Raw genomic sequence first — 24,116 nt, forward strand, 5'->3', positions numbered from 1 at the left:
AAATGTATGCTTCTATTGACCTTTTCTTCAGTCATCTTGCCCCTGAGCCAGGCACTGAAGCGTTGGCAGCTATTAACATCTCCTGTAGCTCCAACACTCCATATGAGTGCAAAGATAAACCAGGGCTCAATCAGCTCCTGCAGCCGAGACAGTTTCTCCTGGGAAAGAGGCTTCTTACCCTGACCACACAAACACAAAACAAATCAGTTTAACCATGAATAAACAAACAAGTCTAACCACTATCATACTAAAAAGTTATCTGACCTCTTTTGGGATGAAGGGCTCAAAGAAACAGTCCAGTAGTTTGAGAAGAGAGCAGGTGAGATTGCTGTCCATGGAGGTGATCACTTCCTTTACCGATTCTCTGACAAATTTGATGGAGTCCTGAGGATACACACGACAACACCTTAAAATCCTGATAGACAATGAACTACAGTCAAACCAAATTTTATTTAGACACCACACTTCAAGATTTTCTCACATTATCACAGCTTATTCGCTATAATTTAGAAAATATGACAAGAACTCAGAGTTAAACTGTATAAAAACAAATTAATCTTGATAATGTCAGATAACTTAGATAGAAAGGCATGTAATGGATTACAATCATCCAATCAGCTGTCAGCTATTAAGTACACAATTAGATAATTCCAATTTAGGGCAACCGATTACCAAGTAATGCTTTTTTTTTTTTTTTTTTTTTTACTTGTATGAAGATTTTTGGGGTATAAAATGTCACAGTTTACTTTATTTTGCTTTCCTCACTTACATAAATGAACTATAGTGTCATGCAACCACTAGTACAAAATAATATCTTGTGTGTGAAAAACTTTTGGTTTGACTGTACATACCTTACATTATATTCAGTTCATATAAACAGATATTTAATAAATAGACTATTTTTAAACCAAAGCCCTATACCAACCTAACTAACAAAATAAACCACATACCATACACTACATAAAATGACATTCACAAACATATAATTAATATAATTTCTTTAATTACAGAAATGAATTCCAGATGTCATTACAGACAGGTATTTTCAAAAAGCAAGTACAATGTAAAAGTATGTATTTAAGTGCATTAAAATTATTAACTTATATGTTAGTACATAGTTGAAGGGATAGTTCACCCAAAAAGGACAATTCTATCATCATTTAGTCACACTCAAGTTGTTCCAAACCTGTATACATTTCTTTGTTCTGCTGAAGGACAAATACATTTGGAAGAATGTTTGTAGTCAAGCCAAAAATAATATGGTAATCAATAGCTACTGAGATCTGCTTGGTTACAAACATTCTTCCAAATATCTTCCTTTGTCTTCAGCAGAAGAAAGAAATTCATACAGGTTTGGAACAACATAAGGGTGGGTAAATGATGACAGAATGTTCATTTTTGGGTAAACTATCCCTTTAAGCTCACCGAATATAAAGTGGGTCCAAATACTGTACCAATACTGTACCAATCACCTGTAAAAACCTTGTGAAGAGAGAGTTGAGTTGATCTGTGTAGGGCTGAAACATGTCAGGAATAGTACGGAGCCAACACTCTGTGAATGGAGTTAGACCCAGAATACTGGGCTCAAGATACACCATGCCACAGCGAGAAACCGTGGCAGGAGACGCCACTGCCAAATCCTGCACCTCAAACATCATTGTCATCACCTGAGGGCCAAAACAATGTCAGAAAAAAATCACACACAATACATTTATATAGTTACACAAAGGAGCTACAATATGGGGTGTCAGAAAGTGGCCAATAGCAGAAATTCTCATACATCAGAGAGTTTGATGATCTCTCCGGAACTCAGACACAGTTTCTTGTTGTCATCCAGAACTGTGTTCATGTTCTCAATCCACACAGCATCCACAGGCCCATCAAACATGTACCACTTCTTCTCTTGGTCCATGGAGGAAGCTCCATCCCGAATGAGACAAGACAGTATACCATCTGTCCTGTAATCGAATAGTGTGTGTTACTTTTAACGACCTGTAGACTATTGTTAATACAATACATCCTGAGTGCACTCACCACTCATGAGTAAGTTGGTCAAATTCTCCATAAAGCTGCCCCATAGTGATGGACTTTGGGTTGAGTATATAGGTCTGTACAGCCTCGTATACTCCTCCACTAACCGAGGACTGGCCTTTCAGTGCAGTCATGGCTGCTCCCAGCACTTCATAACACTACAAGTATGTGAGAGTGCATTTAAAAAAACTAATTCCAAAATAAGAATTTTGATTTTGTTTTGTTGCAGCTTATTCATTTGTGCACTGATTTGTGTATTAGCGAAGCTTACCTTCGTTTTCCCAGAGCCTGATGGTCCTACCAACATTAGACCATGTCTGACTACAGTGGTCTCATACAACTGAATGCACTTGGTTATATAGCCTGCAAGACAAGAAAAGCATTTATACTTGTTTATTTATTGTGTTCATCATGTGCTAAGAAACCACTACAGAAGTAGAATTTTGTACTTTGAAAAATCTCGTGCGTTTTCAAAGCCAGTTTAAATTCTAATCATATCATTAGATTAAATTCAAATTATATCAATGATATTATTCAAGGAAGACCTACATTTTTTTTTAAAGCCAATGATAATCCCATATAAAGTTATAGTTTGTTCTTTATTTCTTCTCACCATCTACATCTTTAAGGCACTTGTTTGCACAGACGTTCCTTATGGACTCCTCTAGGGTACCATAGTCAATTGGCTCTTCACGGATCTTGGGGAAGAGGTCGGACACAATGCCATTGAAGAGCTTGAGGTCATCCTGAAGAAACTTCGGCACATTGACATCCCTGATGGCACGCAGACATATCAGCTCCTGGATAAATCATGAAATCAGTTTAGCCGCAGACAGTTTTATAATTATGATGTTTCAATAAGGGATCGAATTGCAGAAAAACACATTCAACAACACTGCAAACACACCTCATTCATGTCAGGATTTTCCCTCTTTAAGTTTCCAGCGGCAGAGATCACAGTTTTTACAGCTCTCATCCCAAAATCATAATGATCCTAATAAACAACAAGAAACAAAGTGAATTTAAAGCAAATTAAGCCTGTTTTTTTTTTCTTTTAGATTCGCTAAAAACAGTTAGGGTTCTAACAATTATTGTGAAACTGGAAAAACCTGTGATGTAAAGGTCAGACCTGTGAGCTGAGCTGTTCTGAGGACAGTTTAAAGGTGCTGGTGATTTTTTTGGACAAGACTTTGGCATCGCTGAAGCCAAATGAGTAAAGAGAGATCTCTGCTATCATGGCATAATCAGGAATCATCATAGCCACAGGACGGAAGAGGGCCTGAGGAACACATACAGTTTCTGTATATGTTGAAATGTTTGTCTTTTATTTTGTATGTTTAGATGGCTGTTGGTGAGCTCTGTACCTTTAAATTATCAGGTAGTTCAGTACGACCAGCATAGCCAGGATTCATAGTGATGAAGACAGCACAGGACGGAACAAGAGCGATTTCCATGCCTTCGAATACAAATGTCTTCACCTAAACACAACAAAATAATACCTTTTGATCAATGAATTTCCATGACTTTTCTAGTCTTTCATGAGAACAAGATAAGATATATTGGGACTAAACTCTATGTATGAGTGTTATTGCTGCATTCATGTGCTCTTGGAATTATAGTAAATATGAGTTTCCTAGGTAAAAATTGCACATGAACTCGTAATCACGACTTCAGAAGTGGGAATTATCAAATTTCTGAAATCACGTGAAGGTGGCATATGTTGCAATTAACACGCTTTCTGTCCCATGCATATATAACAGTCTTTTCATAGTACATCTATTCTCAAGTGTGTAACTTTACTCACTCTTTGCTGTTGGGCTTTTTGAATGGTTGTGATCTGTTGAGCCACGACTGATAAAACCTCCACGTCTATTCGATTGAATTCATCAAAGCAGGCCCAGGCCCCTGAACTAGCCAAACCTTTTAGAAACTTGCCCATGGCTATGAAGTCCAGCTGATCAGAGCAGTTAAAAACTACAGTCTGGATGGCCAGAGCTTTGCCCAGGTCTTTAGTGGTCTCCGTCTTTCCAGTCCCTGCAGGGCCCGCCGGGGCGCCTCCAAACTTTAAGTGAAGTGCACCAGTCAGGGTTAGATAGCACCTGTATGGCAAACATAGTATTGTTTATTCCGAACAAGGAACGTATCCTTTAAAAGGCTTTGTTTTGAAAACGATAAATATGTTTAAAGTTCAACTTTCTAATATCACCTGTCTGTCAATGGCGTGATAACAAGTCGTCCTGAGTTACCAAGGTACTCATAACCATACAAGAACTCAGCATTCACCGCTCTGATGTACAGGTCATCACGCCAGTAATATCTACGAACACACAAACACATGTCTAAACTCCATGTCTATAAAAATGTATAGTTTTATTCATCTAGGATGCATTAAGTTATATAACCTCAGTTGACTGATCCACTCAAAGTCATTGACACTGGACACTTTCTCCTCAACCAGCTTGGCTGCCACATCTTTAGCATGCACTTCAATCACAATAAGTGCAGAGAGTATCGATCGCTGCATCTTCGACAGGTGACCCCGCACCAACTGGACCAAATCTCCCAACTATTCGTAAAGATTCAAAAACTTTTATTTAGATCCCATGTTTCCTTATTAGAACCTACAAAAAGGCAGTTGTTTGCATTGATGCAAAAAATCTGTACCTGCGTCTGTAGCTGTGGATATAGCCGATCTGCCAGGTCTCCCTTCTCCAGAGACTCTGACACCTCTGCGGTCCAAAATGTTTGACATCCAGCTATCACCACCTGCCCGGGCCAGGACAACACCCACTCTGTACGAGGACGCTGCAGAGAGACGAGCAAAGAAATATGACTCTTTATATACAGAACAATCAACCACCATTGACAACATTAACTACTTACAGCAGGGGTGTCAAACAAGTTCCTGGAGGGCCACTGTCCTGCAGAGTTTAGCTCCAACCCTAATTAAACAAGCCTGAACCAACTGATCAAGGCCTGCAGATTACTAGAAACTTCTAGGCAAGTTTTTAGTAGCTGGTTGGAGCTACACAATGCAGGACAGTGGCCCTTCAGGAGTGGAGTTTGACACATAATACAAATAGGTTGTGACAGAAAGGTGCATTTTTAAAGTCAATAGTGATTTATACCTATTAAGGTTACCATTGATAAAAAATTACAAAAACAGCAACTTCACTTACCTCAACATAAGCTTTCAGTGAGCGACTGATGTTGTCTCTCACACTGGCCTTCATGGAGTTCTCCACTTCCCGCAACCAATGCTCCACATTCCCAGAAGGAGACACAGGAATGGACAAACGGACTTCTTCTCCCTCAGCAGAGTACATTTGTGTGATCTGCAAATCTGACTGGAACTGGAGCTGCATACAGTACAATAGATTTCATAATCTGTGGCATTAATTTAATCATTTTACTACATAAATCAAAATGATATTAATATTTTCTGCCATGCTGATTATGTGAACTTCTAATATGGCAAACATATTAAATCTGATCTGTTTTCTGTAAAAGAGCACTCACCCGGGCGATGTTCTCAAAGCATTTGCGGAGATGTGGCTGCACTGCTGTTGGATCTTTAGTCTGAGATAAAATCTCGAGCAACTCATCATCTGATAAAAAATAAAATCTAAACCAGAAAATAAAGATCGATTTAAAATAATTCCTAATGATCCTGCACAAATAAATTTAACTTGAAAGTGCTAAGACAACCATAAAAACTGATCATTTTAACCTAGGAAAGGCACTTCGTTTGGTCTCCAGGTATTCAGTCAGTCCTTTCTGCACAAGCTCCAGTAAATTGTTACAGTCCTTGAGACTAGCTAATAGACGTGGCTCAGGACACACCTCAATCACCTGGACCCATAAAGACAAAGAATTTCAATTCTTTAATTAACCACTGAAAAATCTACTATAATGTGATTAAATATTCTGAATCTGCTCACCTGACTGTTATCATGGGCAGCCTTCATGATCTTTCTCCAGGTGCGCTCCATAGTCTGATACCTCTTCCCTTCCACAGGCAGCTGGCGATTGATGTCATCAGAACTGAAAATGGGTTCCATGTACAGCCACGACCGTTGACAGATAAGCCACTCTTCTAATACATCCTACCAGCAGAGGGCCACAGTGACACAGAGTCTTTTGGGGAAAATACTTATAGCCATCAATAACAAATATTAAGGAAACTTTAACAGACTCTGTTTAGTTCGCTTAGTTACGTGCATCCGTCACCATTTAAACTGCCCTGTCAATCATCGTCACAGTTAAAATCCTCCACATTCAATTTAATTTCCTACCGTATTGGAGCAAAATTTGTGGGTCTTTAATGCAGAGACTTTTCTCATGAGTTTGCAGTTTAAATATAATGATGGATTTAAAATTTTATGGTCAAAACGGATCATTTCAAAAGTTCACAATGCTCCTGCGGTTGAAATATAATGTGGTGGATAACACTGAATAAATATATTTTCGTCAGGTTAAATACTGATAATTTATCACGCAAGCCCCTTTACCTGAATCTTTCTACTTAACTGTCAGACTCACACATCCGTCATGTTTGTGTTTTTTTAAACTCTTTTTATCCACATTTGTAGTTCTAATCGAATCCTCATCCATCTCGTAATGGGTTGTGGGCAATATTAGCCGTTAAAGTGTGTGTCAATCAACCAGAAATAGTAGACCAGCCGGGTATCTTTGGAATACTCTTTTCAACATACTACAATTTAGGACATACAAATTCTATATTCTAATACTATTTGGGATGGATAGTACGAATTGGGACACACCACTACAATATTTCAAAATCATACCTACAGGATGACATTGGCTTACCTGTGTCATTTTCAATTTACTTTCCCATTTATTGATTCTCTCCTCAAATGGTTTTTTATATGGGGAGAAGGCCATGCTCTGGGTCATGACAATGTGGTCATCAAGCAGCTGAGATGCTTCATCTGGGCTGTTCAAGATGTAAGTGCCCGTCTCCTTATATGGTATCACTTCAAACCTCACCGTTGACCATTCCTGCTCCATCTTGTTCAGAGCCTAAAGCAGATGTATGAGAATAAAAAAAATTGTAATATGAAATAAGCCCATGGAATTGTCGTTATACAATTTAGACAAAAATAACAATGAAACCCCCTTTGATATATGTGAAAATGTGATATATTCCACTATTGTTAATTTATAACAATAAAACTGACAAATAAACAGGGATATCTGGGTGCAGGTACAAAAAAGCAGCATTGTTCTTTTACATAAACTATTGACATCGTAACAGTGGCAAACTTATCCTATTTGGCATAAATGGATGACACTGTGTTTTTATGTGCCTCATAATGGTAAAATGCACCTGAAAACAACTCCACTACACTCACTTGCTCAATAGCATATTCTTTTCCAGCCTCCTGAGCTACACAGCTGATTTCCTCCACATGATTTTGCAGGCCCATCTCCTGACAAAGGGAAAAGGTAAGGTTCGCTTTAGACCTCATATTAATGTTAATACGTTCAGAAAGAAGTTCCCAGTGGCGGTTCCGCATGCCAGGATTCCTCAGGCCCCGTATCAGAGGAATGAATGGACGGAAGTCTTCAATCTTAGTCCGTATTTCAGATGCCACTTGTTGACAGGCTGAATGGAAAAATGTTTTTTAACTGAATGAACAGATGTGCGTAAATAAAACATTTCTAAAAACTGAATTCCCCACTACTTTTATATTTATGAGAATTTAGTCTTCACTTATTGTAATGTATTTAATTCTTGACATGAGTTATGATAAACTTATTGTAAAAACATAAAATTTTTGTTTGTATACTCTCAGCTCAGCTTTGTTTGTATCCTCTTAAACTTACGTCCTACTTACCGGGAATGTCTTTAAACTGTTTGACACACTGGTGCATAGTCTTGTAAGCATCCATAACATTACGCTCCAGCATTTCAGGGTTGATGGCTGACAGCGGGTCGTTGAGCCAGCTTTCATGCCAACGCAGCCAATCAGATGTCGTCTTCCACAGGTCATGAAATGGCTGAAACTCTCGGTTCAGCTTCTGTAACTCTGTGTACTAGACCGCAACCATAAAATATAAACAAATTATTTTTCAATTCAAAAATGTGATTTATCATAAAGGAAAACTATGGTCTAATGTCACAAAAGAAAATAATAAAACAATGAATAATTAGCCTGTAAAATTAGAGTTAACCTACATTAGAGACTGGCTTGCCAAAGAGTCGTTCACGGTTGTTGTAAAGCTGTGCCATTTCCTGACATTCTTTCAGCTGCTTGCCAACTCTCCGCACCTCATTTGCCACCTCGTGTGCTCGCCCAATGTTTGTGTAACCAGAAAGTCCAGCTACCACCGTCTGTAATTTTTAAATTTCCTTGGACTTTATAGTATGATTTAATTAAATAACTGATGAGCATATTTTGCTGAGGAAGTAAAACAGGAAGTGAGTCCCTACTGATAATGCATTTAATAATGATCAGTGAATCTGACCTGCAGGAAGCTCAAGCGTTCCAGGAAGTTGTTTTGGTCAGCGTCCTGGATCTTATGGAAGCGTTCTTCATCCTCAACAAGTTGGGCTTTCACTGCTTCCATCTGATTCAGGATCTTATAGGGCCAGGCCATTGCTGTCCACCTACACAACATTTAATATTTAGGAGGCTGGCTACACAAAAGACTGGGTTAAAACATTATTTCATTCAATGGCAAGGCAATGATACACTCACTTCTCATTGAAATCCTCATCAGAGAAACTGTAGAAGAATTCATCCATTAGATCACATTCAGACATAGCTTTGGATAAAAGCTCCTGCAGGAGGCCATTAGCCAGTGGAGACAAGAGAAAACTCATTCAGAATACTGCAAAAACCACAACATCACAACAGGAATATGAAATATTATCTGAATTAGGCAGACATGGCCAAAAGGGAGTACACATGCTCTGATATGCCGACCTTTCAAATTAAAGGAAAAAACATAAAATAAGATTTTACATTTTCTGCAGAGGGGTGTTGCAGTTCAAACTGCCAGGTTGTTGCTATGCATTTACTAAATTCTTGGTGATTTAAAGCACATATCTGTAAGTATCATTGCTTGGGTGTTCTGAGTGGTTGCTAAGGTGTTTCAATAGACTTCTGGGTAGTTGTTCAGTGGCTAATTACTGTCTAAAGTCAATAGAACCACGTCCAAGTCACTATTATATTCTGGCCTCTAGATAAGGCTTAAGTCCTTTAATACAAGTGTATTGGATTTTTTGCCCAGTTTTTATATGATATTGAGTTATCGTATATAATATAATTTGGTTCAGACTTTGATGAGCTAATCTAATAGGATACATGTTATGTTGTGCAATGATAACAGTGACTGTACCTCATGCACTTTGAGTTGCTCAGGGACTAGTTTCATCCATTCTCTCTGCTCTGTGAGCTCCTCAATGCAGCTGGGCTCCTCAAACAGCTTTTTGCTGATGGCTTTACACTCCGTACATGCCTGAAACACACGCACAATATTATATAACAGAGTTTTATTCAGACTTGATTAAAAATGCTTCTAGTCCTAATGAACTCTGACTCACATCCTGCATCTGTTGACGCAATCTCAGGGCAAGTCGGTCCAGCAATGCATTGGCGAGGGCTTTCCGTTTCTTTATCAGGTTTTGCCGAATAGCCTCCACGCTTACCATGAAGGGTCCAATGATGATGGTTGAGGAGATGGACTGATCTAAAAGTTTCATCTCCTTCAGGTGCTCCAGAACTTCCTGCTTTACCTCCTGAGGGGTCTTGTTTTCATGACTATGCAACCTTGAAGACACAAAAACATATGCAGTTGAACAATTCTTGCTGTGTAGTGTTTTACAGTATACAGCATATGTACATTCTTTACAATTATCAGTATATAGAAGAATATATAAGCAAACAATATTAGAGATTTACTCTAGAAAAGTGTTGATATCCGAGTTGTAGAGCTCAAGGTGGCATTCAAATTCACGGGCGTATGCTCTAAGAGGTATGATAGCCTGTTTCAGGGCCAACCTGATGCTCTCCCTCAGATTATTGACTTCAGGTTCCCACAAGCCCACTGACCATAACAAGTCTCCAACAATGAACAATTTCGTCAGTACACGCTAGGAGAATGGGACAAAGCAAAACAGAAAAAAAGCTTCAAATATATCATTTTAATAATATAATTAGTATGTTTTACTGAATACATTTGGCTTTTATAATAATACAGAAATTTATATTTATAGTACTTTTGATAAACATAACCTCTTTATGGTCTAATTTATGGTAATTTCTTTAGTGAACGCTTTTCATAAAAGTTATTTATAACAGAAATCAGATTAGGAACCTTGTCTATTAGGGGTAAGTTGTATGTGGACAGGATTCCTTTATCAAACAGGTTGATAATGGAGGTCTCAAAGTTCTCTAGAGGAGTGCTGTAGTGAACCCCAGTCTGGTCGAGCACCAAATCCACTGAGAAGAGGGGTTTCTTTTTTGGCCTGCATCAAATCATCATAGATATGTTATACTCATGTTATCTCATTTAGATCAGTGTTTCTCAAACCTTTTGAATCCAAAGCCACCCTTTGTTCGAAGGCCCTCCTATTTAAGATTATATTATTTACTGTGTATTTTTTAGTATAAAGAAAGATTATATTAATATAACTACATTTAAATACTTTCATGATTTATTGGGGGTCCTTGGAAGTTTACAGAGGCCCCCTAGTGGATTCTGGTCTCCTGGTTGAGAACCACTGATTTAAATGTTCCCTTTATACAAAAGGAATTCAATATAAAGCTATATCAAGCAATCATATAAGCATATTTATCAAGTAGTAACCAGGATAATGAGAAATCACATACGTGTATGGACTGTTTATGAGATCAGGGCCCCAGATCAGATCTTCGGGGCAGTTTAGCACACTGTGGCAAGCATCGAGCAATAATTTGGCCAAGCTGGCCAGTGAGTCCTCAACCAAGAACCTGATTGAGTCCTGCTGAATGCTGCGAATCAGCGCCATCAGGCGAAACAGTTTGGACACACGGTAAACAAACCAGTCGGACACATCGAGATTGTACCAGGTACATTTCTCATTTTGTAGACCAGAAGAAATCCAATTACATACAGCAGGCAGCCATGACTCTTGTAGAAACAAATGGACCTGTAAGAACACAGAAAGAATATGATAAAATTGCGGCATTTGTTTGTGCATACAGGTGACAGTTCGCTTACCTGTGCATGTTTCTGAGACTGTGCCGACTCAAACTCCTCCAAGCGAAGTGATTTTGTAAAGCTGACATGGAATAGGCTCATTTCTGCCACCCTGTTGCACTCTTCTCGCACTTTGGACATCACAGAAATCACCGCAGGATTAGTGAGCAGAGAATTAAAGACAAAAGCTGCACGATTCTTCACAAAAGGATAGTCAGGGACTGACACACAGCCTAGAAGAAGCGGTGACAGTAAGTTATTGGTGAACATCAAGAACATTAAATCTCAGACATACTAAAAGTAGTCTCTTCTCTTTTGATGTTCATCTTTCTACCTCTCTCGGGAACTCTTTCAGGTTCTTTTTGAGGAAGTGTGATGAAGGAAAACTCTTCTGGGCTTTCCTGTACCACCTTATCAAAGACCATCCGGTTCATTGTGCGACTGTACTCCAGACAAAGCTCTTTTTCCAGCCGCTCCTGGCAATCCTGTAGACTGTATGGACAAAGGTGTTCACTGAAATACAAACTAATACTTTCTGTGACAATTCTGTGCAGCAAATATCAGCAACTGTTTATGTAATTATATGGTGTGCGTGCGTGCATGCATGCATGCGTTTCTTCATAAGGTCCCACAATTAACAGTCACAAAGTCCAAGGAATTCTAGATTTCCGAGACAGGACTCTATCAAGGCACACATCTGGGAAAGGGTACAGAAACATTTCTGCAGCACTGAAGGTCCCAATGAGCGCAGTGGCCTCCATCATCCGTAAATGGAAGAAGTTTGGAACCACCAAGACTCTTCCTAGAGCTGGCCAACCAACAAAACTGAGTGATCGTTGGAAGAAGTTCCTTAGTCAGGGAGATGACCAAGAACCCAATGGTCACTCTGACAGAGCTCCAGCATTTCTCTGTGGAGAGAGGAGGTCCATCCAAAAGAACAACCATCTCTGCAGCACTCCACCAATCAGGCCTATTTATTGTTATTTAATCAGGCCTATGAAGTTTACCAAAAGGCACCTGAAGAACTCTCAGACCACGAGAAATAAAATTCTTTGGTCTGATGAAACAAAGATTGAACTTTTTGGCCTGAATGACAAGCGTCATGTCTGGAGGAAACCAATACCACCCCTACAGTGATGCATGGTGGCAGCATCACGCTGTGGGGATGTTTTTCAGTGGCAGGAACTGGGATACTAGTAGGCTCGAGGGAAAGATGAATGCAGCAATATACAGAGACATCCTTGATGGAAACCTGCTCCAGAGCACTTTGGACCTCAGACTGGGGCGAAGGTTCATCTTCCAACAGGTCAACGACCTGAAGCACACAGCCAAAATAACAAAGGAGTGGCTACGGGACAACTCTGTGAATGTCTTTGAGTGACCCAGCCAGAGCCCAGACTTGAACCCGATTGAACATCTCTGGAGAGATCTGAAAATGACTGTGCACCGACGATCCCCTAAGAAGAATTAGAGAAACTACCCCAAAAAAGGTGTGCCAAACTTGTAGCATCATACTCAAAAAGACTTGAGGGTCTAATTGGTTCCAAAGGTGCTTCAACAAAGTACTGAGCAATGGCTGTGAATACTTATGTACATATTATTTTTGTGCATTTTTTTTATTGTTAATATATTTGCAAAGATTTCAACCAAACTTCTTTCACTTTGTCATTATGGGGTATTATTTTTAGATTTGAGGAAGAAAAAAAAAAGAATTTATTCTGGAAAAAGTGAAGCGCTGTGAATACTTTCTGGATACACTGTAAATGTAAAAAGTCTTTACAGTCATCTTTGACCAATTTAATATATCCTTGCTGAATAAAAATGATCACCAATAAAAAAATACTAACCCCCAAACTTTTCTTAATTTTTCATTCTTCTTACCGTTTAGGATGGAGGCCTGGAGTGGAGAGTGCATATTTTCTGATGCGTTCTAAACTGGTGCCGATAGTGGGGGTACCACTCCAGACTGGCATGCAGTCAATGGAAAGATGGTAAAAGAGTAAGGCCTCTGTGTTCTGTCTCAAGTTCTGTGCAAACTGGACTCTCTTGGCAAATACACGTGGGTCCTCTGCACAAAACATCAGCCTGATCCTGGGAACCCAATACTGTCCTTCTTGCAGTGACAAAAACCCTGTTAAAAAAAGAAAGTGCGATAGAAACAATGGTTTAAGAAAGTTTAACTATATCACAGAGGTAACCATTAAACCAAAACATTTTGTGGCTTTCAGTTAATGTCTGTTAGGTTTGATGCTATTCATATGATAAAAAATCCATTTAGCCATTCTTTCTTTTCTGGGATGAGCTGTTATATGTCACATCACAACTTTCATATTTGAATAGGAAATATGTAAGCACAGGGAAAAAGGTGTTTCTTGAGTTGTTTAAAATAAGCACGCTTTATGAATGACTTTTGCACATGCCTTTTCTCTGTCCTCCATTCAATATGGGTTTTCCCTTGGAATCTCGAACCCATCCATTACAGTCCACTTTATGCACCAAGTATGTCTTCTCTCCCTGGTTGTACTGTAGTACGCCAACTAACTGCCAAGAATACTCCAAAGCTGGGCTCATTGGATCCACTATATGTCAAACACATGAGGAACAGACATAAAATTTTTCCCACATGTGCCCATATGGCTCCCACTGGAAGGGCTGTAATATGAATTTATATTCAGGAGGAACTACAAGACAAATGATGGGATCCAGTCGACCACAATATGTCAGGTATTTTTCAGAGGGTTTGGGCAGCACCATACCAGGTGGGATGCTGTCTTTTGTCGGCAGCAGGGCTTTTGCAGGAACAGGTTTGCGGTCGATGGAGCCCGGCTCATAACCCAAAGCCAGCCATTCCTCTGGAGTACGACATTCAAACTCCTCATTGTCGAATATCTGGTGTTACATAAAGAAATTTAATTTTAAACAGGAATTTAAACTTAAGCATCTACATGAGCAAACTAGGACATTAAAATTCACTTCAAGAATACTTCATAAAATCAATATACAAGCAACATGCATGACCTCCAGAGACAGGTAGTTTGAAATAAGCTGGGAGGGGGTTTCTGTCTCCCCGATCGTCTGGTTTCTGGGCATCAGCTGGTTGGAGTCAATGTCTTGCTCAGTCAAAAGCTTACTGATATCTAACTTGTGATACTCCCTCCTGCGTCTGAGAATTAAAACAGACACCAGCATCCATGCATATTACATCACAATCTAGAAAAGTGCCTTTAATGTTAACGTTTTTGAAAAAAACATTTCATTAAAAATACCCAAAAAACAGTAACATATTTTAAACATCATTACAATATAAAATAATTGTTTCTAATTTCTATTTTTCTATAGATGCAGTTTATTCCTACGATGCAAAGCTATATTTTCTGCATCATTACTCCAGTCCTAAAGCTACACCGTGTAACTTTTTTAGTTTATTCTTAGCTAAAAACACTTAGTTCTTTCAAAAATATATGTGCTCATTAACGTATATTTACTTCTTTCAAGTAATAAAGTATTTTCATAAGTTTATAATATGCCATTGAAAACACATACAGGTGAGGGGTTCGAATGCCGGTCGCCATGTTGCCCCTCCATCTTGAAAGTACATTAGCCAAAGAGGGACATACCCGTAAATTCAAGCTTCGCCTTTCGCGTTTTAACACTCGATGGAAGTCATGGACGAGGTCGAACTGGAAGCCATGTTAATCTTGGACTAAATCGGCCACCGTAGGAGTTAAAACGAAATCGGAATTGAGAGGAACAGAAACTAATATTCACTGGATGGTCATATACCTTTACACCGCTAGATGAGGGGAAATATTACACAGTGTAGCTTTAAGCGTCATGATATGTTGAATGGTAAAGATCATGGTATTACTATCAGTGTTGAAAACAGTTGTGCTGCTTAATATTTTATGGAAATCATGATACAGTTTTTCAGAATTATGTGATTATGTGAAGTTCAAAAGAGCAGCATTTATTTGAAGTAGAGATCTTTGCAATGCCAATTTTAATCTGAATACAAGTATTACATTCTTTTAAAAACATTAGTGTATAATGAATTATTAAAATCTCGACAACCAATGATATACAGCAGGTCACACTTTGGTTACCCCTTTTTGAAAGTGAATATTTTTCTTAATTTTGCATAATTTGATCCATACTTTTTAAAAGGATAAAGCATGACAAGCATCCTGTCCATGCTGGCATCTAATTTATTTAGCCTAGCTTCTACCAAAAACAGACCTGCAGGTAATTTTTGGGTTGTGACCCTACCATCAGCTGAGAACCACCGGTGTCATTTGTCTGAACTGCTCACCTCTCAATCTCGATCTTGCGGGGCACATGTCCTGGGAGCCAAGTATAAGGTAGCTGAACTTTAGGAGTGTAACTTCCAGAGAGAAAGCCAGTTTCGTGCTGGAGTTGTGTAGATGGTTCATGCCAGTCCTTCTCCAGAACACTGTGTAGGTCAGGAGGTGATTTGAACATAGCTGCTCCAGTCAAAAACAGCAGCGTCAGTCAAAAACAAAAGAATATGATACAATGAGTAAAACTAAATTATTTTTAGCATTTGTGTTTAGACTTGATTATGGGTCGATTTCTTACTTTTGAGGGAGTTGAAACCACATCCCGCACTGCACAGTAAACTCTGTTGGGTCACTGGACCTTGTAAATAAGTCTGAAAACAGCAGCATGAGTTTTAATGTTTTATTTTTTGAAAATATATAGTATTTTGTGAGCTTGGAGAGATTGACTCAATTACATAGTTTCAATTACTTCATGGGTTAGGCAGAGTTAAAGAGCTTTTTATCACATGTTGCCCTTTTCAACTCTGACTGATGTAGTTCCCTTTCAGTCGGTCACGTTCGACGTACGTCAGAACTGAACCGACGAATGGGATCTTACTTTAGAGACCAATCCTACTTCGAGCATCTAACAACGAGCCAATGAAATTTGGCATGCGATCACGCATTCCACGCTCCGCCCCGCAGCGCGGGTATAAATAGGAAGTGGAATGGTAGATCAGCGCTTTCTACTTCGGAGCCGAGCAGTGCTTACTGTTTCCTACGAAGAGTGTCTGACTACGAGTCAAAGAGTGTTGAGTGAGAGAGTCTGCCAGTGCGGGTGATACGGCGCGTCAGTGAGAGACCGTCTGATCAGTGATCAAGCGATCTAAAGGAGCTTGTTGGTTCGCTGAGCGTTTCCCATACAAACTGTTGGTTCGCTGAGCGTTTCCCATACAAACTGTTGGTTCGCTGGGCGTTACACACACAAATACACATCACTGAGAGCTCACACAGGCTTGCAGAACGAACTGTGTGGAGCCGCGGTCATCTCCCTGAGTGCTTCAGCACACTAAAAGAGCAGCTTTCCATTCACAAAAGAGCAACACGGTTTGACCCTGCGTCTTTTTCAAGATGTCATTCAAACCGTGTATTCCTGGTATGCAACTGTTTCCTGTCCTCTTTGACGGCCACGAGCGCATGTGAGATTGCGATCGTGGGTGATTCATGTTCTGGTAAAGAACATGGTCACGTCGGCGCGTTGTTCGTCTCCCCCTTCTCATAAAGGGCTCGAGTGTTCAGCGCGCCGTGTGCCGTCGAGCGACCGGCTGACAGCGGTGGTTGTCACAACAACCGGCGCGCGTCAGTCGGCGCTCTAGATGCGCGGTCGAGACTATGAAACCTCAGATGGGGTCGAGTCCCTTCGCCTATCCCCCGATCTAGTTCATTTCTAGTGTTACTGGAAAAGGGCTACTTTGGCTGATAAGCGCTGGTGGCCTGAGGATTACAGTGGGGATTCCCCGCCGGGTAAATCCCCTCGGGCCCCCACTCCTCTATCGCATCAAAAGCATGCTGAGACTCTGTTCGTGGGTGGTACGGATTCTCTCATGAGAACACGACCACGTCAGGGCATTGTTCGCCTTGCCTTCTTCATAGAGGCTTGAGCGCTCAGTGCGCTGTGTGCCGTTCTGACGGCCACGTTCACTGTCTCGCATGCCTGCTGGTAGTTGAAGGTGGAATCGCTGATCCTAAAGAGAAAAGGGCTTAGCGTTTCATTTTTGGCTCTGGCAGAGGACAGATGTCAATTGCTGCATCGGAGAGAGGGAAATATGGAGGGTCAAAAGGGCCAAAAATGAGACAAAAAAAAAAAAAAAAAAGTGTCATTGTTTTCCCTCTCTCACTGCCCTCTGCCCTGCACGCACGAGGGTAGTCCCAGCCCAGGGGTTGTGCAGGAACTGCGTGCGGTGTTGGACCTCGCCCTATGGGCGGCGAAAATCACTGCACGCTCCCTGGGTCAGGCGGTGTCCACACTAGTGGTCCAGGAATAGGGGGCTAACCTGGCAGATATGCGCAAGAAAAGCCTGTCTGTCGGGCTGGCCTCCTCGGCGGCACCATCGAGAACTTTGCCCAGCAGTTCTTGGTGGCCCTAGAGCAGACGGAGGCGTTGCACCAGGGTGCCGACGACCAGCTGCTCGGTCGTCGGTCGCAGCGCCTCTGCCGGCTCGCCGCCGAGGGCATCCCCTCCTGCGTCCGCCTCCACCCTGCTAGAGCCGAGCAGCAGCCTCCACTGGAGGAGCAGGGTGCCGGACGCGAGGGACGCCCAACCCGTCCAGGGCCCGCTAACCGGCAGGCAAGCGCAAGGGGACGCGGCCCTGAGACGGGCCGGCTAGGGAGAACAGGAGCTGCTCGGGGGAGACGATGTTCGCATCCCTCCCCCACCCCCCCGGAGGAGGACCGGGGGGCCCTGACTGGTTTCGGTTCTGCCACTGGCTCTCCGGAGTCCAGCGGTACCCACATTTTAAGAGCAGTTTCCTCTCTCTCTGGGCCCCAAGAGGGTCAGGTTGGCAGTGTGCGACGCCCACGGGCCTTGTCACTCCTTTCCTACCCTCCCGTCGCCAGGGGGCAGTTGTGTGGGCCTCGAGGACGCCCCCGGGCCTTCTCACCCACACACTTCCTCTCTCGTGAGCACTCAGTCAACACTCCGGGCCGCCCACGGGCCTCCCGGGTCGGGGCTGAGTGCTTCACTTCCCTGCCTCCGGGCAGTGGGCAGCAGAGTGGGCTCCGAGGACGCCTCCGGGCCTTCTCACCCACTCTCTGTCCAAACCAGGAATGCTCAGGCAACACTTCGGGCCGCCTCCGGGCCTCCCGAGTCGGGCCAGAGTACTCCGCTTCGCTGCCCCACCCCGGGCACGTCTGTGGTGCGGTTGGTCCCGCTTGCACGGTCTCTGGGGGCCTGGCTAGGTCTCCCCGGGCCGTCTCGCTGGCTCATCCGTACCATCAGACTCGGCTACGCGATTCAGTTCGCGCGCCGGCCGCCCAAGTACGGGGGCATCCTCTTCACCTCTGTGCGAAGCAGCGATGCTCAGGTCTTGAGGTCAGAGATCGAGGTCCTACTGGCGAAGGACGCGATCGAGCCGGTTCCTCCAGCCGATATGAAGACGGGGTTCACAGCCCCTACTTCATTGTGCCCAAGAAGGGGGTGGGTTATGACCAATCCTGGACCTGCGAGTTCTGAATCGGGCCCTGCACAAGCTCCCGTTCAGGATGTTGACGCAGAAACGCATTTCCAATGCATCCGTCCCCAGGATTGGTTTGCAGCGATCGACCTGAAGGATGCGTACTTCCGTGTGTCTTTCTCCCTCAACACAGACCGTTCCTACGTTTGGCGTTCGAGGGGAAAGCATATCAGTACAAGGTCCTGCCCTTCGGGCTGTCCCTGTCGCCCCGCGTCTTTACGAAGGTCGCGGAGGCAGCCATTGTTCCACTCAGAGAACGCGGCGTTCGGATTCTCAACTACCTCGACGATTGGCTGATCCTAGCCCAGTCGAAGGACCAGTTGTGCGAACACAGGGACCTGGTGCTCAGTCACCTCAGCCAGTTGGGCCTTCGGGTCAACCGAGAGAAGAGCAAACTCTGTCCCACACAGAGGATCTCTTATCTCGGTATGGAGCTGGACTCGGTCAACCGGACGGCGCGCCTCACCGAGGAGCGAGTCCAGTCGGTGTTGAACTGCTTGAATATGTTCAAGAGCAGGACAGCGGTCCCACTGAAATTCTTTCAGAGGCTCCTGGGGCATATGGCATCTGCAGCCGCGGTCACGCCGCTCGGATTGCTTCATATGAGACCGCTTCAACGCTGGCTCAATGGCCGAGTCCCGAGGTGGGCGTGGCAGAGCGGTCAGTACCGGGTCCCAGTGACTCCTTACTGCCGCCAGACCTTCAGCCCGTGGTCCAGCACTTCGTTTCTCCGGGCCGGGGTGCCCCTAGAACAAGTGTCCAGGCATGCTGTGCTGTTCACGGATGCCTCCACCACAGGCTGGGGGGCCACGTACAACGGGCATGCAGTTGCTGGTCTGTGGACGGGGCCGCAATTGCATTGGCATATCAATTGCCTCGAGTTACTGGCAGTACATCTGGCACTCCGCCGCCTCAAGGGGCCGCTATGTGGCAAGCATGTACTGGTCCGTACGGACAGCACCACGGCCGTTGCGTACATCAACCGTCAGGGTGGTCTACGCTCCCGTCGTCTGCTCCAACTCGCCCGCCACCTCCTCCTGTGGAGTCAGAAGCAGCTGAGGTCGCTTCGGGCCATTCATGTCCCTGGTGTGCTGAACCAGACAGCCGACGAGCTCTCTCGTCAGCCGACACCTCCGGGAGAGTGGCGACTCCACCCCCAGGCGGTCCAGCTGATATGGGACCAGTTCGGGGCCGCACAGGTCGACCTGTTTGCCTCTCCGGACTCGACCCATTGCCAGTGGTACTATTCCCTAACCGGGGGTACCCTCGGCACAGATGCACTGGCGCACAGCTGGCCCCGGGACCTACGCAAGTATGCGTTTCCCCCAGTGAGCCTTCTTGCACAGACTCTGTGCAAGGTCAGGGAGGACGAGGAGCAGGTCTTGTTAGTTGCGCCGTATTGGCCCAACCGGACCTGGTTCCCAGAACTCACACTCCTCGCGACAGCCCCTCCTTGGCCGATTCCCCTGAGGAAGGACCTTCTTTCTCAGGGACGGGGCACGTTATGGCACCCGCGTCCAGACCTCTGGAATCTTCATGTCTGGTCCCTGGACGGGACGCGGAGGTTCTAGATGGACTACCACAAGCTGTCGTAGATACCATCGCTTCAGCTAGAGCCCCCTCTACGAGGCGCCTCTATGCTCTGAAGTGGAACCTGTTCGTTGAGTGGTGCGCTTCCCGCCGGGAAGACCCCCGAAGGTGTTCGATCAGTGTCGTGCTTTCCTTCCTGCAAGAATGGGTTGGAGAGAAGGCTGTCTCCCTCCACCCTCAAGGTATATGCTGCAGCAATAGCAGCGTACCATGATGTAGTAGAAGGTAAGTCCGTGGGGAAGCACGACCTAATCGTCAGGTTCCTCAGAGGTGCGAGGAGACTAAATCCTCCTCGTCCATCCTCGATACCCTCTTGGGACTTAGCTCTAGTGCTCCGAGCACTTCAGAGCCCTCCCTTCGAGCCTTTGGCGTCTTGTGAGTTGAAAATCTTGTCAATGAAGACAGTGCTCCTGACGGCATTGGCCTCGATCAAGAGGGTAGGGGACCTGCATGCACTTTCGGTCAACGAATCGTGCCTAGAGTTCGGGCCGGGTAACTCTCACGTTGTCCTGAGACCCCGGCCCGGATATGTGCCCAAGGTTCCTACCACTCCCTTCCGGGATCAGGTGGTGAACCTGCAAGCGCTGCCTTCGGAGGAGGCAGACCCAGCCCTGGCTTTGCTGTGTCCGGTCCGCGCTCTTCGCGCTTACGTTGACCGGACCCAAAGCCTTCGGACCTCAGAGCAACTCTTCGTCTGTTACGGAGGCCAGCAGAAGGGAAAGGCTGTCTCCAAGCAGAGGTTAGCCCACTGGATAGTGGATGCTATAGTCTTGGCCTACCAGTCCCAAGACGTGCCTTGCCCGTTCGGTGTAAGAGCTCACTCCACTCGGAGTGTTGCTTCTTCCTGGGCGCTGGCTCAAGGCGCCTCGCTGACAGACATATGTAGAGCTGCGGGCTGGGCGACACCTAACACGTTGGCTAGATTCTATAGCTTACGTGTAGAGCCGGTATCTTCCCGCATCCTCGCCCCCAGGGGCCAGGAGCGCTAAGTGCCCGTTCTAAGTGTCGGCTTGCGAAACGCCACTCCCGCCCTCTGGGCCGGATACGTGCGTCTATTGTCTCCAGTTGTGTTCCCCGGGAAACCGGCTAACCCTGTCGAGCTCCTCCGTCACCCCTCCGGTGTCAGACGTTGCGGACCGTCTGACGCCAGGCCTGCACCCGTATGCTTGTGAAACGTGGCTGTAGGCTGGGTCCCATATGTAGCGGTTCCCTCACGGCAACCCCATATGTGTATTCTTCCACGGTTCCAGCTACCCTTCGGGCTAGCCCCGTGTCTTTCCCTCGACAGAGCCCGCTCTGTCGTCTCTGGGCGTGTTCTTTCCCCCCTTCAATCAGGCTGGAACCACCCCAGAGACTGCCATATGTTGCACTACCCTGCCAGGTTAGTCCTTATGTGTATTCTGCCACCTCTCCTTCCCTGAAGGACGTGGCCCCGCAGCGTACCCTCTCTCTCTCGAGGTAGGCACGCTTTCCCAGCGTTATCCAATAGTCATTCTGAGTGGGTCTTGCAGAAACAGCAGTGACTGTACTCCCTGCTTGGAGCCCTGACTTCCGTACCATACTAGACGGTGCAGTGCGCTCAAGCAGGACGCTGGAAGGGCCAGCATCCTGGCGTTTTCCATAAGGGATCCCATTCGTCGGTTCAGTTCTGACGTACGTCGAACGTGACCGACTGAAAGGGAACGTCTCGGTTACGTATGTAACCCTCGTTCCCTGAAGGAGGGAACGGAGACGTACGTCCCGTCGCCAGATGCTGTGCTTCCGCTGGGAGTCCGGTCACCTTTCGGCTCCTCAGCAGAAAAAGCGCTGATCTACCATTCCACTTCCTATTTATACCCGCGCTGCGGGGCGGAGCGTGGAATGCGTGATCGCATGCCAAATTTCATTGGCTCGTTGTTAGATGCTCGAAGTAGGATTGGTCTCTAAAGTAAGATCCCATTCGTCGGTTCAGTTCTGACGTACGTCTCCGTTCCCTCCTTCAGGGAACGAGGGTTACATACGTAACCGAGACGTTTTCTGTACAGCAACATGGGTAATGTAGTTTTTCCACAAGGAATTCTAATGTTAAATACGATTATTAAAAAAAGATAAGTTGTAATAATATGGGCTGATGGCTAATGTGAGCTGGATGCAAATGCCATTAAAAGCCTCTTAAAAGCTAACATTACCGTTTCGGAACTAGCAAAGGATCCGTTGGATGAGCGGAACAAATAGTCAATAGAAATGTAAGTAACGTTACAAAAACTAGACGAATCCCTTTAAAAAATATAATCAGATTAATGTCTTGAGGTCTGGTAAACGTAGTATACACGGTATACAATAATGCGGGTGTGCATTATTTTTCTAATACGGCCCGTCGTCAATTATTCCTTACATAAAACATGCACAATTTTGTTCAATATTTTTTGACAATAAATTAAATTAAATGCTTTGTTATAGTTTTATGAATGCATCTGATTGGCAAAGCTTTTGATGATACATTTGTATGAAATCATAAAACACAAAATACAAAATAAATAAACACACAAACAAGGGGAAACGGAATTTAGGAACAATAACATTTCAGGGACCTAAGTTGCTGTTACATTTAAATGAATTGTTAAAATGTTAAAGTTTTATTCAATTGATTAGACATGCTTTTTTAATTGTGGAAATGATAAAACGAAATTTTAAAATAAAATAAATATATTTCATAGATTTCCTTACTGATCGTATAACTTTCATGCTAGAAAGAAGCAGTAAACGAAGAGAATGTGTTTTTACCTTTTGCAGACTTTTGCCTGGTGTGCTTATGAGATCCGAGTAGATGCCCCTCAAAGGGGACAGATTCCCCGTGTGACCATTTTTAGGCTTGTTTGGAGGGTGAGGATGAAACATGGTTTTCACTTTGCGTCAGTTTTTTGTTTTGTTGTTGTTGTTGTTTTTACTATAATCTCTCAAGGTCGAGTTACATATATATGTGTATATATATATATAACTTATAAAAAAACAAATAAAATAAAAAAGTTGAAATCTAACGTTAAAGTTTTCATTTAAAGTTACCTTCCATCAAATCACTGACTGCCATCGCGTAAAGTAGGCTACAGTTATAGATATATAAAAAGTGACATAAAAACTGCAAGCCTGTAACATAAATACAGATAACAAATACATAGGTAACAGACGTTTCGTTTGTATATTTTCCGCCGTCCTCGGTGTTTAAAGTATTTTGACTTTCATTTAGCAACGCTGTAACGGTTGCTACGCCAACGTCTTTCACGCGGAGCTTGTTGTAGATTCCGGTGCACGAGACAAAAATGGCTGAGCGCTTTACAATCAGTTACTGTTACTGTGGAGAGCAAACAAACATTGAGTGCTATGCAAAATATTGTCTAGTCTGTTTTCTTTTTTTTAAAATGTCTGTTTGTCAAATATAAGCTTTAGGGTCTAACAACTGTGCAAATAAAATAAAATAGTAGTAAATAAATAAATAAAATATGTAATTGATAATTTACAGTTTGTCTTATTGTGTCTTTGCCGTCATCAATGTAAAAATAAATAAATAAATACAACGATAAAAGTTCTTTCAGTTGTAGTTATGCACTTAACACTTACTCCTTAGTATGTATGTATATATATATATATATATATATATATATATATATATATATATATATATATATATATATTTAAAAAAAGATGCTGTAAACTAACTATTGCAGTTGAGTGAATTATATTGCCCCTTAATTAATATTTTTAAAAATGTGTAATTTTTTACATTTCCCATAAGTAGCCA

General features: G+C 43.4%; 1 protein-coding gene across 2 annotated transcripts in view; it reads right to left on the reverse strand.

Moving 5' to 3' along the window:
• The window catches only part of dnah1 (dynein, axonemal, heavy chain 1), a 45,885-nt gene extending 22,658 nt beyond the window's left edge, over positions 1-23,227 (reverse strand). The window contains exons 1-38 of one of the 2 annotated variants that reach the window (XM_067431531.1): positions 23,105-23,227; positions 15,838-15,910; positions 15,551-15,722; positions 14,260-14,404; positions 13,998-14,130; positions 13,650-13,820; positions 13,123-13,354; positions 11,576-11,733; positions 11,263-11,474; positions 10,893-11,191; positions 10,378-10,528; positions 9,963-10,153; positions 9,605-9,830; positions 9,400-9,519; positions 8,757-8,839; positions 8,524-8,665; positions 8,234-8,389; positions 7,893-8,091; positions 7,407-7,660; positions 6,862-7,074; positions 5,973-6,137; positions 5,762-5,883; positions 5,551-5,656; positions 5,211-5,390; positions 4,696-4,836; positions 4,434-4,597; positions 4,238-4,348; positions 3,836-4,130; positions 3,396-3,509; positions 3,161-3,310; positions 2,939-3,025; positions 2,645-2,831; positions 2,303-2,394; positions 2,035-2,189; positions 1,781-1,958; positions 1,473-1,667; positions 265-384; positions 21-179 (exon numbers count right to left, since the gene is read on the reverse strand). In XM_067431531.1, coding sequence (XP_067287632.1) covers positions 21-179; positions 265-384; positions 1,473-1,667; positions 1,781-1,958; positions 2,035-2,189; positions 2,303-2,394; positions 2,645-2,831; positions 2,939-3,025; positions 3,161-3,310; positions 3,396-3,509; positions 3,836-4,130; positions 4,238-4,348; positions 4,434-4,597; positions 4,696-4,836; positions 5,211-5,390; positions 5,551-5,656; positions 5,762-5,883; positions 5,973-6,137; positions 6,862-7,074; positions 7,407-7,660; positions 7,893-8,091; positions 8,234-8,389; positions 8,524-8,665; positions 8,757-8,839; positions 9,400-9,519; positions 9,605-9,830; positions 9,963-10,153; positions 10,378-10,528; positions 10,893-11,191; positions 11,263-11,474; positions 11,576-11,733; positions 13,123-13,354; positions 13,650-13,820; positions 13,998-14,130; positions 14,260-14,404; positions 15,551-15,722; positions 15,838-15,910; positions 23,105-23,218 — 6,165 coding nt within the window. In that variant the 5' untranslated portion in view covers positions 23,219-23,227. Of the gene's footprint in view, positions 1-20; positions 180-264; positions 385-1,472; positions 1,668-1,780; positions 1,959-2,034; positions 2,190-2,302; positions 2,395-2,644; positions 2,832-2,938; positions 3,026-3,160; positions 3,311-3,395; positions 3,510-3,835; positions 4,131-4,237; positions 4,349-4,433; positions 4,598-4,695; positions 4,837-5,210; positions 5,391-5,550; positions 5,657-5,761; positions 5,884-5,972; positions 6,138-6,861; positions 7,075-7,406; positions 7,661-7,892; positions 8,092-8,233; positions 8,390-8,523; positions 8,666-8,756; positions 8,840-9,399; positions 9,520-9,604; positions 9,831-9,962; positions 10,154-10,377; positions 10,529-10,892; positions 11,192-11,262; positions 11,475-11,575; positions 11,734-13,122; positions 13,355-13,649; positions 13,821-13,997; positions 14,131-14,259; positions 14,405-15,550; positions 15,723-15,837; positions 15,911-23,104 lie in introns of those variants that run through there. The other variant, XM_067431530.1, reaches the window with a different exon arrangement.
• Between the last annotated feature and the right edge of the window lie 889 nt (positions 23,228-24,116).

The sequence above is a fragment of the Pseudorasbora parva genome, chromosome 22 (genome assembly GCF_024679245.1).
Source record: "Pseudorasbora parva isolate DD20220531a chromosome 22, ASM2467924v1, whole genome shotgun sequence".
Lineage (NCBI taxonomy): Eukaryota > Metazoa > Chordata > Actinopteri > Cypriniformes > Gobionidae > Pseudorasbora > Pseudorasbora parva.